This window comes from Cydia pomonella, chromosome 5, assembly GCF_033807575.1.
Source record: "Cydia pomonella isolate Wapato2018A chromosome 5, ilCydPomo1, whole genome shotgun sequence".
Lineage (NCBI taxonomy): Eukaryota > Metazoa > Arthropoda > Insecta > Lepidoptera > Tortricidae > Cydia > Cydia pomonella.
Genome location: NC_084707.1, coordinates 10,829,500 through 10,843,599, shown reverse-complemented (window position 1 = coordinate 10,843,599; position 14,100 = coordinate 10,829,500). Strand labels below are relative to the sequence as shown.

Below are 14,100 nucleotides of genomic sequence, written 5' to 3'. Positions count from 1 at the left end.
TTGTACAGAAATGAAAACAAAACAGGAAATAAAACACTCATCATTAGTACAAAGGCGACTTATCCCTTTAAGGGATCTCTTCCGGTTAACCTTTGAGCAATTGAGGGAGAATTGGAGACGGTAGACATCCGTACACAAAGTAGCGCAAAAAAAATTAAAATTGAAAAGGTATTTGTTTTAACCTACAATATACATGCAATGGTATATGACCTACAACAAATATATACAAAAACTACAATACCGCACACATCCTTTAAATTAAGTTTCGTCCGAAAGCCATAACTTTTTTAAATTCGCCTTTAGCGATGCGACAGATTGACACTGTCGAAGAGAAGATGGTAAAGAATTTCATAATTTGACAGAGTAAACCGTGAAGGACTTGCCATAGGATCGATGTTTGTGAGGTGGGGTGCGATACATAGCGAGAGATTCGCGCGTGAGCGGAGTCGGTGCCCGGCTGCCGTCTGCTAAGAATTTAAATCTCTCCGAGAGGTAAGTAGGGGAAGAAGGAGAAAACAGGACATTAAAGAGAAGGGAAAGTATATGGATGTCTCTACGGCGACGGATGGGCAGCCACTTGAGCTGGGAGCGGAAAGACGAAATGTAGTCAAATTTTCGTAACCCAAAAATATATCTGATACACAAATTATGCAGATTTTAAATAAATCTTATACCTTTAAACGAGCAATTCTTGTATATATTTCTGTGATCTCGGAAACGGCTCTAACGATTTCGCTGAAATTTGGTATATGGGGGTTTTTGGGGGTATACAATCTATCTAGATTAGTCTTATGTTTGGGAAAACGCGTGTTTTCGAGTTTTCATGCGTTTTCCTTTCAACGCAGAATATGGTCGCTAATTTCGTGTTGCCAGCCACTGTCCGTCTGGTCCAGCGGGTTAAGACGCGGACTGCTAAACGAGTGTTACGGGTTCGAATCTCGCCCGGTGACTAACTTTTGTTTTTTTTTATATGTTCAAGTTTATATATAATTTTTAAATTTTTATTGTTTTAGACAAGTTTAATTCAATAAAAATATTTTAATTAAGATTATCACCTATACACCACCATATTACAAAAAAGAGTTATAACCGAGCAAAGCTCGGTCGTCCAGGTACTATTACTTTTATGTGAATAGGGAGGAAGCTTTGGAGACGACGAAGCGAGTGCAGGGAAGCAAAGAGTCTCCTACTGATTTTAGTCTCATGGGGAGCCCACGACAGGGACTGATCGATGACAATGCCTTAATTCCGGACGGTAGTCGAGAAAGGAATGTGAGTTCCATCAAAGATGATTTCAGGCTTTGTCACTTCAGACAACTTGGAGATGAAGTGAGGACTCCCAATCAAAATTGTCTGCCATTTCTTCGCATTGACCATGAGGCCAAATGATGACGCTCAATCGCGGATAGAATCCAGATCCCGGTTAATTTGGCTTATTAAAGGTCCCAACTTATCTATGCTTGCCACTGAGTAGATTTGCAGGTCATCTGCATAAAGATGGTACGAGGAGACAAGTGATTTTGTGATTCCATCTATAAATATCGAGAAAAGTAAAGGGGACAGTACCCCGCCTTGAGGGACCCCCGCGGTCTGTTCACACCACGAGGAAACAGTATCCTCGACCATAACCCGCTGGTGCCTTCCAAATAGATAACCACGAAACCAAGACAAAGTGAATGGGGACGATTGAAATTACGTAGAATAGCGAGAAACACATCAAAATCCACTGTGTTGAAAGCATTACTGAAGTCTAAAAGAACCAAAAGCCCCCTCCAGACTATGCGCGTGAATCGCGGAGCGAACATACCGCTACGTTGACGTAGACTCCACACTCGCACAACTTATTTATTTATTTATGTTCAGGAAAACCTTCTTTAAACTTACAATAGGACAACAAGATTAATACAGAGAGCCAATTACAGGAACTCACAAGTATATAAAAAAACCGGCCAAGAGCATGTCGGGCCACGCTCAGTGTAGGGTTCCGTAGTTACTCTTCCGTCACAATAAGTTAAACTGGAGCTTAAAGTATAGTAAATTGTTAACCAAGGGATAAAACGGTACCTTCCACCCGAGTTAAACAAATAGGCAAATTTGCATAATCAGTACCTAATTAAAGTAAGTAAGTCTTTTTACTATGAAGGGAAAACTTTTTGCGATAACTCAAAAACAGGTAAACTGAGCATGTCCGCTATAGTTTTCATTTAATGTCTTTCTTAAGCTCTACTTCCACGATTTTTTTCATATTTTTTGGACCTATGGTTCAAAAGTTAGAGGGGGGGGGGGGGGGGACATTGTTTTTTTTCTTTCGGAGCGATTATCTCCGAATATATTCACTTTATCAAAAAATGTTTCTTGAAAACCCCTATTAGTTTTGAAAGAACTTTCCAACGATACCCCACACTCTAGGGTTGAAGCGAAAAAAAATTTCACCCCCTGTTTACGTGTAGGGGAGGTACCCTAAAAAAAAAAATGTATTGTACGACTTTGTCGGCTTTATTGATTTATATATCCATGCCAAATGTCAGCTTTCTAGCACTAACGACCACGGAGCAAAGCCTCGGACAGACAGACAGACGGACATGACGAAACTATAAGGGTTCCTAGTTGACTACGGAACCCTAAAAAATGCTAACACTGACGCACACACACATGCGTACAAAGTGAGAAAAAAACAAAAAACACAATTGAAAATTTCAATTTCAATTTCACTTAGTTCATTAGCGCCCAGAATAATTGAGGTCTCAAAGTTCGAAAGAAAAAAGAACATACAGTAAAATATATCAGGTGTTAATGCTGATAAAGCATATTTTAAAGTTCATATCAAGGCGCTAATGCATTTAATCGCCTAATGAAAACTTAATAAAGAAACAAAAAAAAACAGTAAGTATACATATAATAATACAGAGAAAGAAAGCTCACATAAAACACCGCTTAACCAGACTATGCCTCACATTAGGAACTTTACAATTGAATATGTCAATATCAATTTCCTTCGACAACTCATTTAGCTTACGACTCGCGCGAACCAGGAAGCTATTCTGCCTATACTTGGAGGATACAGTTTTTATAGATATTGGGGGATAGTACCTTTTAGAACGGTAGGGAGTATTGAAAGAAAGTTTGCTTAGTAGCTCGGGACAGTCAGTTACGCCACTGGTGATGTTCAGGAGAAAGGTAATGTCAGATATTTCACGTCTTTTTTGTAAGGGGACTAGATGGTGCTTCTTACAAATACTTAAATAGTTGTCGAACTATAGGGAAATTTCAGTTTAAAACATAAATATTTAATACATTTTTGCTGAACGCGTTCAATTCGGTCAACGTAAGTATTATAGCAAGGGTTCTAGACTTGTGATGCGTACTCCAGTTTACTCCTCACATAGGCGCAATAAAGCACTTTAAGGGTTTTAGCTTGAGTGAAATATAGAGAATTACTAATAATACTACCATTAATAATACTATCAACGTGCTTGTCAAATATAAGTTTGGAATCGTGAATAATACCCAAATCCTTCATATATGTTATTTTCTCAAGCGGTTGGCCCTTAATTGTATAAGATTTAGAGATTACGTTACGTTGACGGGAAAATGTAATTGAAAAGCATTTCGAGGGATTAAGTTCCAGCATATTTATTTTACAGTACTCATCAAGACGTACGAGATCAGATTGCAATAACATTGAGTCATGGTCGGATTTTATCTTATTTATGATTTTCATATCGTCAGCAAAGCAAAGAAGTTTAGAGTGACGAAAACACTTACCTATATCATTAATAAACATGTTGAACAATAACGGACCGAGCAGGCACCCTTGGGGGACGCCGCTTGGGACTGTTACCCATCCAGATATATAGTTATTGACCACGACAGCCTGAGACCTGTTATTGATATAAGAGGAAAACCACCTCAGTAGATCCCCATGTATTCCCATGTCATACAATTTAGATATCCATAGCCCATGATCTATCCTATCAAAACACTTGCTATAGTCAGTATATATGACGTCAACCTGGAGGCCACTGTCCATAGCCTCAGTGACATAGTCATTTAGTAAAACAAGATTGGAGACAGTTGATCTTCGTTGCAAGAAACCATGCTGATGATCATTAAAAGAATGTTTAAAAGCATCGTAGACTTGTTTAAATACTATTTTTTCCAGTATTTTTGAAAGTATACATAATTTAGATATCGGCCTGTAATTAGTTATTTCCGTTTTCGGACCCTTTTTATGAACAGGGGTTATAAACGCCGACTTCCATATGGAAGATGGACTTCACGGCGATTTCGCAGTTTGGTTCGCGGCAAGATGGTGCCGAAGCGTCAGCTGATCCTGATCGGATTTAGTATGGATTTAGTTTGCGGCAAGGCACTGATTCAAACTGGGAACTGTCAAATTGATTTTTGGTTGATCAAGTTCGCACCTATTCGCACCGAATATAACCAAGTAGCCGCCATAGAAGGTTATGACAGTTTAACAGATTAACCGACTCGTGAGCGAATCGCGGCGCGAAGCGATTGCGAGTGTGGAGTCTTGCAAGTTCGCGCTTCGCGTCTCCTTTGACGCGGGCCAAATACCGACAAAAAACGGAGAATAAGGCGCGAAGGCGTGAACAATCTGCGAAATCGACGCGAGGGCCCTCCACACTCGCGTTCGCGGCTTCGTGCCTCGATTCGCGCACGAGTGTGGAGGGCCCTTCAGATGAAGACTTTAAAATTAAATCTAGTAGAGATGGAGGACCATTATGTGGGAAGTAAGTGGGGCCGACTGGACTGGATGTCTTTCGATAGTTTCGATACCCCCCGTCAGGGGGGTATGAGGGGCCGCTTCCGCCTTCCGGCTGCGGCGGCTGTCGCGGGAGTGGGGCCGAGGGGTAAGGGGGCCTACCGCGAAAAACGAAATTCGCAAATTGCGGGGATCTTTCTCTTTTACTCTCACTAAGACGTAATTAGAGTGACAGAGAAAAATGCCCGCAATTGACGAACTTCGATTTTCCCGGTAGGGCCCAAGACCTCAAGATTTAGGCGGCCGGTACACTTGTAAGTTTTACTTACGTAAGTAGGGACACAGCTATACTATAGAGTGAAAGATGAATATCATTATCTCATTCTAACAAATAGCTTTGTCCTTACTTACGTAAGTAAAACTTACAAGTGTACCGGCCGCCTTAGGGAAGATGCTAGTGAATTAAGCTTGCGCGAACGGTGGTCATTTTTCAAAGACACGTATTGAAGTCCCCCATAATAATGCGATGATCGTAGCGTGGAGACAGATCGACTAAAGCATTTTCAAGAATGTCGATAGCTCAGATGATGCAAGTGTTAAGTAAACTGCATAATTTCATAAAAGTTTGACGTTTAAAATAACACGTGAACCCTCTGGGCTATCAAAATCGCTGCCAACTTAGCTTGGTTTGACTCTAAAAGAAAAGCGGCTAACAAATACAAAATGTTAACACGGTCGGAAGCCAGCAAGTTCATGTTTGACTACCGTTTTTGTTGATCGATCGAATGAATTCATTAATCGCATGCCATTCATTGCAACGTCTGTAGAAACCTTAAGGGAGGCCTATATTTTTTTTTACATAGGTATACTCTCGTGAGAGATATGGTATAGACTATGGGTATTGGGTATAGATATACGTTCTACGAATACGTAGCAATAGCATCAGTGTGGTGCTGGTGCCGTGCTGTCGTTTATACTTACTTCATTCTTTGGCCAAGCCTTCCGGACTCGGAGTTACTTTCGCGCAAACCATATTGTGTGTCATTATTGAAGGTAAAATTTAACCATTTCAGTATTTTATATGTATTATTTTATAACCTTTTGGCCGGCAGCTGTCATTTAGAATACGGTAGTCTCCTGCACTTTTTTTCCTTTTATTGACTCAGTACAACCCATATGGTATAATGTTAATGATTTATACAGATTCTTCTGTGATGTTTTGGAACCCTTATTATTTCAACCATTGTAAATTACAGTCTGAACCTTTCTAATTCTACGTTTTATCTGCATTACCTGCCTAGGCTGATGCAACGCAACGTTTCCGTATGTTACTACTTATTGTTGTATTTGATGTGGATAGGTCATATAATAATATAGAATAGTTCATAGTTATTGATTCATTTTAACAATTCATTTTGTGTATGAAATCAAAAATATACAAAAAACCTTAACTTACAATATATATTCATATGAACAATTAAATGATATTATTTTATAATTAGTTTTTCTTTTTAAGTGTTGACATTGTTAGTTTTTTTCCTCTTAATGTTCATTGTAATTTTATTTTTCATGTGTTTTTTTAATATTTGTTTTATTTGCGGCGGTATAAGTAATTTGACTTAGTTGTATGCATATTCTTAGATTTAAAAAAAATCCAACGCAATGTAATATGTTTATTGAATAAATGATGATGATTAAGAAAAATTACCTACCTTAAAAATAAAATAAAAATATGAATATTTACAATAGCATTAATGTTATACAAAATGTCAAAACAATAATAACAACAACATTATAATTAAAGGAAAATAAAAAGTAAATTACACTGTATTTATTTATACTATTCTATTAAGCCCTTTTATTCTGAGTTAGAGTATGTCTCTTAACTCAGTGTGCCGCTTGGCAAAGGCCTCCTCCAGCTCTTTCCATTGGGGTCTGTTGTGGGCCACTCTTCTCCAGTTCGGGCCCGCTGTGAGTTTGAGTTCATCCTCCCATCTTGTTCGAGGTCTCCTCTGGCTCCGTGTGCAACCTCTTGGATACCAATTCGTTACTATTTTGCTCCATTTTTCCTGCCTGTCTCTTAACATGTGGCCAGTCCATCTCTACTTCTGCTGATCTATTTTAGTGAGTATCTCGGTCACTTTTGTTTTTTGTCTCAGGTCTTCATTTCTTATTTTGTCTAGTCTGTGTGTTCCCATCATTCTTCGTTCCGTAGACAGTATTTAAGCCTGTCCCGGTGCTCTTTGTTGAGTGCCCATGTCTCACATCCGTATGTAATGCAGGGTAAGATGCATGTGTTAAATACTTTTCTTTTTATGGTAATGCTGAGGTTAGTGGACTTCATGACTTCCTTCATAGACCAATATTTTTTCCATCCATTGGTTATTCTTGTATTTATTTCTTTGCTAGTGAGGTCTTCCGGAGATATTAGTTGGCCAAGGTATGTGTACTCTTCTACATATTCTAGTAAGGTTGTATTTATGATAATTTCTGTCTTTATTGAATTGGTCATTAATTTTGTTTTTGTGGTGTTCATAGTTAGGCCAACTTTTTTGCTTTCCTTGCATAGTGACTTGATCATACCTTGCAGTTTCTTTGGGTCTTCTTCAAATAATACAATATCATCTGCAAATCTAAGGTGGTTTAGTTTCTTACCATCTATGTTGAGGCCCATGTGACCCCAGTCTAGTTTGCGGAAGATGTTTTTAAGGACTGCAGAAAATAACTTGGGGAACATTGGGTCTCCTCGTCTCAAACCTCTTTTTACTCTAAACTCTGGGCCTATTTTTTCCAGTTGAACTCTTGCTTTCCTGTTTTTGTATATGGTTTTGATGACGTTAATATATACCTCCGGAATACCTTGACCTGACAAACTTTCCCACATGGCTTCGCGGCTTATGCTATCGAATGCCTTGTCGTTGTTGTTGTTGTAGTCTATGAATACCATGTATAGATTTTTATTGTACTCATTATATTTCTCCACAACCTGCTTCACTGTGTGGATGTGATCCAATGTTGAAAAGTGTTTTCTGAAGCCAGCTTGTTCGATTGGTTGGTTTTCATCAAGTCTTTTACTTATTCGATCTAGTATGACTTTCGAGAAGATTTTATACAAGTTAGACATCAAACTTATAGGCCTGTAGTTACCTATGTCTTCTTTTGAGCCTTTCTTATGCAGTAAGACAGGGGTCGCCAAATGGCGGACCGCGGTCCGCATCCGGACCGCCGACCCATTTTGTGCGGACCGCGAGAACACAGCAACTTTTGCACTACAGAGTGCGTAATTTAAAATAAAAATGTATCCCCCGCTTTGTTGACGTCAATTTGAAAACGGCCGGGCGAAGTCACTAGCTAGATAGTCCAGATAGTCCGGAACAAAAAATGACATTTTTCTCATTGATATGTAAAAAAATACCTTTGTTATTTCTGTAATTACATTTGTTTAATAAATATTTTTTCTATAAAATGTTGTGCGGACCGCGATGGTCATTTCATTTCTTAAAACAGACCCCGAGCGAAACTAATTGGTAACCCCTGCAGTAAGATGATGTGTGATGTTTCCCATTGTGTGGGTATCCATTGGCTAGTCATTATTCTATTGAATAGTTTTGTGAGTACAGGAACTAGTTCAGCTGCCATTCCTTTTAGAAGTTCATTGTAGATGTTATCAGGTCCTGCTGCTTTTTCTAACTTTTGACTTTGGATAGCCTTGATCACTTCGCATTGCAATATTTCCGGTTCGAGCTCTATGTCAGGTACTTGAGGCTGAATATATTCTCCTTGGTTCGATGTTTGGAATATAGGATAGTCCGTGTATAGATGTTCATAAAATTGCGTGGCTATTTTAACTACTTATATCCTCCCTTTTCGTGACAGTGTTTGCTCCTCGTTTGACTTTCGGGATCCATTCTTTGTTTATTTCTCTTAATTCTTTAAAGGCTTTGCGCACACCCCCTGATTTCATTATATGTTTCTCAAAAGTCTGTAGTCTTCTAATTTTGCGGTCCCTCCTTATGTTTTCTTTTATTTTTTTACTGGTTTCTGCAATTAGTTTGAGGTTATTCTTTTTATAAGGTCCTATTAGTTTCTTTTTTTCTTCTATAAGGTGAAGAGTTTTCTCACTGAGTGGGTGGTTTTGTTTTCTAGGGTTGATTTGTTTGGGAGCCGTTAAATATTCTTCCAGTTTCTGGTAACTTTCTTTGATGTTGGTGTTATCGTTTATCAGGTCATAGATGTTTTCTGACAGTGATTGGGCTAATTCCTTGCATTTTGGATCAATAGTCCTGTCTGGTGTTTTTTTAATATATTTCCTGGATGCCTTTGGTGGAATCATTCTGAGTTTGCTCCCAATTAATTGATGATCAGTGTTGAAGTTGAGATTTTGTATGACTGAAGTGTCTATAAATGCTTTTGGATGGTTACTTGCAATGTAGTCTATTTCATTTTTACTTTTCCCATTTGGAGAACTCCAAGTCCACTTGTTGCTCGTCTTTTTTCTGAATAAACTATTAAGGAGGTATAGGTTGTGTTCCATCAAGAAGTCTACCAGTTTTTGGCCATTTGCACTTCGTTTTCCAAATTCAAAATTTCCTCTTATATGTTCCATGTTGTTTTGTTTGACACCAACTTGTGCATTTAAGTCTACCATGAGAATTACATTGTTTTTTGAAAATTTTGTAACCACTTCAGACAAGTCCCCAAAAAAAAAAATTTATACTACCTACATCAAAAATTCTTCTACCACATAATAACACTTCTCTTCCGAAAAAGTATTCAGTTTATTATTAAACATGAGCGTGTTTTTTATTGTCTTAAGCTCAGCAGCCAACTTATTAAATAACAAGGCAGATTGGTAACTAGCACAGTGCTTGGCCACTTTGAGTTTTGTGATGCTTTGTAGTGGCAAGGTGTTTCTGCCTTGTTGCAAGGCTTTTAACTCTTTGTTCCTGTGTTTCAATATCATCCATGTGCTTGATCAAATCTGTAAGCACCACTAAATATACAGACAAGGGATAGTCAGAATTTTAAACTTTATGAAGTATGGTCTACAAGATGTCCGCTGAGGAATTTTAGCCATAATTCTAATTGCTCTTATTATAATTATAATAAGAGCTTATTAAAACTATCTGCCTATTTCTGCTGCTTACTTAATGATGAAGTTGTGTACAGATAATGATAAACACTTATTCAATTCTGCTGTTGACTGCACCTACTAAGTACTACTAAACTAAACACCCAGATCTCTATACAGTTGATTGGGCCATATACTAGATAGATTTACTAAAGTCATGATATCTATCGCTATTTATTATTAAACTTCACCTAATTCTGTTTTCTCATTTTAGGAAAAAGTATCAACATGGACACTTCAATGACAGGTAGCCAAATTCGTGAGAAATACCTGCAGTTCTTCAAAGACAGAGGCCATAGATATGTCCACTCTTCATCTACCATACCACTTGATGACCCAACCCTGCTGTTTACTAATTCTGGAATGTGTCAATATAAGCCAATCTTCTTAGGTTCCGTTGATCCTAATTCTGATATGGCTACTTATGTCCGAGCTGTGAACACACAAAAGTGTATTAGAGCAGGAGGAAAACATAATGACTTAGATGATGTGGGGAAAGATGTTTATCATCACACTTTTTTTGAAATGATGGGCAATTGGTCATTTGGTGATTATTTTAAAAAAGAAGTTTGTGCCTGGGCCTGGGAGCTTCTGACCAAGGAATACAAATTGTCTGGGGACAGACTTTATGTAACTTATTTTGGAGGAGATGCAGCATCTGGACTGGAAGCAGATTTGGAATGTAAGAATATTTGGTTGCAGCTGGGGATTCCTGAATCCCACATATTGCCCGGAAGTATGAAAGACAACTTTTGGGAAATGGGAGAGACTGGTCCATGCGGTCCATGCTCAGAACTCCACTATGATAGAATTGGGGGACGAGATGCAGCTCATCTGGTTAATATGGATGACCCAGATGTTTTGGAAATATGGAATTTAGTGTTTATTCAATTCAATCGGGAAACAGATGGGTCACTGAAACCCCTACCAAAAAAACATATTGACTGTGGGCTGGGTCTGGAGCGATTGGTATCAGTGATTCAGAATAAAAGAGCTAATTATGACACTGATCTTTTCATGCCCTTATTCAAAGCAATTGAAGTTGGCACTGGCTCTAGACCTTATACTGGTAAAGTTGGCGATGAGGATGTAGATGGCATTGACATGGCTTACCGTGTCTTAGCAGATCATGCAAGAACTCTTACAATTGCTTTGTCTGATGGAGGTTGCCCAGACAACACTGGTAGAGGCTATGTGCTGCGTAGAATTTTAAGGAGAGCGGTACGTTACGCAACTGAAAAACTCAATGCTAAACCCGGATTTTTTGCTACTCTGGTGCACACAGTTATAGACATTCTCGGAGATGTTTTTCCTGAGATAAAAAAAGATCCTGAATCGGTAAAACAAATTATCAATGAAGAAGAAGTTCAATTTCTGAAAACCTTAACCAGAGGAAGAAATCTGTTGAACAGAACTATAGAAAAACTGGGTCACTCAAATACTATTCCTGGTGAAGTCGCCTGGCGCCTTTATGACACTTACGGCTTTCCAATTGATCTCACGCAACTGATGTGTGAAGAGAAAGGCCTAAACATTGACATGGATGCTTATGAAAAAGCTAAGAAGGAATCACTTCTTGCATCCCAAGGTAAAACTGCTGGACAAGAAGATTTAATAGGTTTGGATATTCATGCCATTAGTCACCTCCAAGAAAGTGGGGTGCCAGTAACTGATGATTCGCCCAAGTACAACTATGTAGCTTCTTCCCCTGCTAAAGATGGTCAATACACATTTGCACCATGCTCTGCAAAAATTTTAGCTTTAAGACGAAATAAACAATTTGTAGATGAAGTGTTGTCTGGGCAAGAGTGTGGTATAATATTAGATAAAACTAATTTCTATGCTGAACAAGGAGGTCAAATATTTGATGAAGGATATATGCTAAAAGTTGATGATGACAGTAATGAATTTACTGTTAGGAATGTCCAAGTGAAGGGTGGTTATGTTTTGCACATAGGTAAAGTAGAGGGAATACTCAAAGTAGGTGATTCTCTGTCCCTACACATTGACACGGAGAGAAGGCGCCTAGTAATGAACAATCATACTGGCACACATGTACTAAATAATGTGTTAAGAAAAGTACTTGGAAATGATTCTGATCAAAGAGGTTCTCTTGTAATGCCAGATCGTCTAAGATTCGATTTTACTAACAAGGGTCCTATGACTACCAAACAAATTAAGGATGCTGAAGATCAAATTAAAGCCATTATAGAAGACAATAAAACAGTTTATGCCAAACATACAAAATTAAATGATGCGAAAAAAATCAAGGGCTTAAGAGCTATGTTTGATGAGCATTATCCTGACCCTGTACGTGTTGTGTCAGTTGGCATACCAGTCGAAGAATTAGAGAAAAATCCAGATGGACCTAATGGCTTTGAAACTTCTGTAGAGTTTTGTGGAGGCTCCCATCTTCACCAAACTGGCCATATTGGAGAATATGTTATTGTCAGTGAGGAAGGAATCGCAAAAGGTATTCGAAGAATTGTCGCTTTGACTGGCCCTGAAGCCATTAAAGCAGTGAGTAAATTAGGTGCCTTAGAAAATGATGTCAACAATCTTGCTAATGTAATTAAAGAAGAAGGCAATGGGTTTAATCAAAAAGATATATCCAAGCGAATTGTAGACCTTACAAATGATATATCGCAAGCTCAAATATCTTATTGGAAGAAGGATGAACTGAGAAATACTCTCAAAAACTTGAAAAAACAATTGGATGATAAAGAGAGAGCTGCAAAAGCCATTATTATCACTCAAGTCACCGAGAAAGCTAAAGAGATGTGTCTTGATGAAAAGACAACAGAAGTCATTGTTGCGGAGCTCCAGGCTCAAGGAAATACGAAAGCTCTTGATGGTGCACTGAAGCAAGTGAAGCAACTGCGCCCGACTACGTCGGCAATGTTCTTTTCCGTCGATGAGGATGCCAATAAGATATATTGCCTAGCTGCTGTACCTAAAACTGCAAACGTAAAGGGTTTGCTTGCATCAGAATGGGTTCAGTCAGTAGTTGAAGTTATTGGAGGTAAAGGTGGTGGCAAGGCCGAATCTGCCCAGGCTTCTGGAAACAACCCACAAGCCCTTGAGAATGCAATGAAAATTGCCAAGGACTTCGCTACTTCGAAGTTGTTCTAGTTTTTAAAGTTTCTCAGTGTTATTTATGAAAATTGCATTATTATTATTTATGGTTTTTCATTTAAAATATAAGCAATAAACAATAGACCATGGATATTTTATTTAACCGTGGTCGCTGCCATCCTGTCCCCTCCCTCACACTAAAAGATGGATTAAAACGAGGAAAACAACCATGTTCTGTTCCATTTAGTGATAATACTAGCGAACATCTAGAGAATGCAGGTCATAAAAATTGTACCCATGCGTTTCGACCTAAGGGTGTAATTTTAGTTTAAGTATTCCATATTACTTTAGATTGCACTCCCGTCAGAATATTTTAAAATTGCAAATTATTCCGTGTGAAAATTTGCTTTAGGTATTTCTTATTTAATTACTTTTTCAACACACTTGCTCAAAACGACGTTTTTATTCCACCAATTTTTGGCTCATAATCCTAGATAACACGCGTGATTTTTCAGTATACAGGGTGTCCAGTAATGAATGGATAACCTTCTAACCACGAATAGGGCACCTTAGGCTGGTCCAGAAAATCGACTTGGAGGTTTAGTAAAAGTCCTCTGGTTTTCGAGATTTACACGCTTTTCATAATTTCAGGATTTTGTTTCCTCATTTCACTCTAATGACCGTGGAAGCCACAAATAAAAAGATTTTTACGATCTGTTTTTTGAAAAATATTCTCAAATAGTGCTACTAACTGACTAACATAACAGTGTCTTGGCAGTCCCGACGATTTTTTTGTAATCAGGCCTTCATTAAAAAAAAACATTTTAGACTTACATTTTCTACAAGTTTGATCGCCTGTGGTGAAAAAAATTGTATGGACATTAAAGCGGCCAACTCCCTAAAAATTAGCTTACTTAATGTGGAGATTCAGAAAAGGTACAACAAGTGATATTTACTACTTACGGAAAAAAATATTTTACCTTTAATAATCATTAAGAGCGACAATTCGATTCTAGTATGCACTGCAAAAAATATTTGTTCCAAGATTAACTTTGTCGCAATTGCTTTCTAAGCTTATCTTTAGAATAATGACAGTGTATTATTTGCTGACCGATGTACTACCGTACCTAGGTGCCTAATGATTGGAGTGGTAAACAAAGAGCATATA

At 38.1% G+C, this 14,100-nt stretch overlaps 1 protein-coding gene across 1 annotated transcript; it reads left to right on the top strand.

Annotated features, from left to right (window-relative positions):
* The first annotated feature begins 5,620 nt into the window (after positions 1-5,620).
* Positions 5,621-13,074, top strand: LOC133518262 (alanine--tRNA ligase, cytoplasmic). The gene is made up of 2 exons (XM_061851898.1): positions 5,621-5,779; positions 10,072-13,074. Exon 2 carries the CDS (start codon positions 10,086-10,088, stop codon positions 12,987-12,989), a length of 2,904 nt encoding a protein of 967 aa, XP_061707882.1. The 5' UTR covers positions 5,621-5,779; positions 10,072-10,085; the 3' UTR covers positions 12,990-13,074.
* Positions 13,075-14,100: the final 1,026 nt, after the last annotated feature.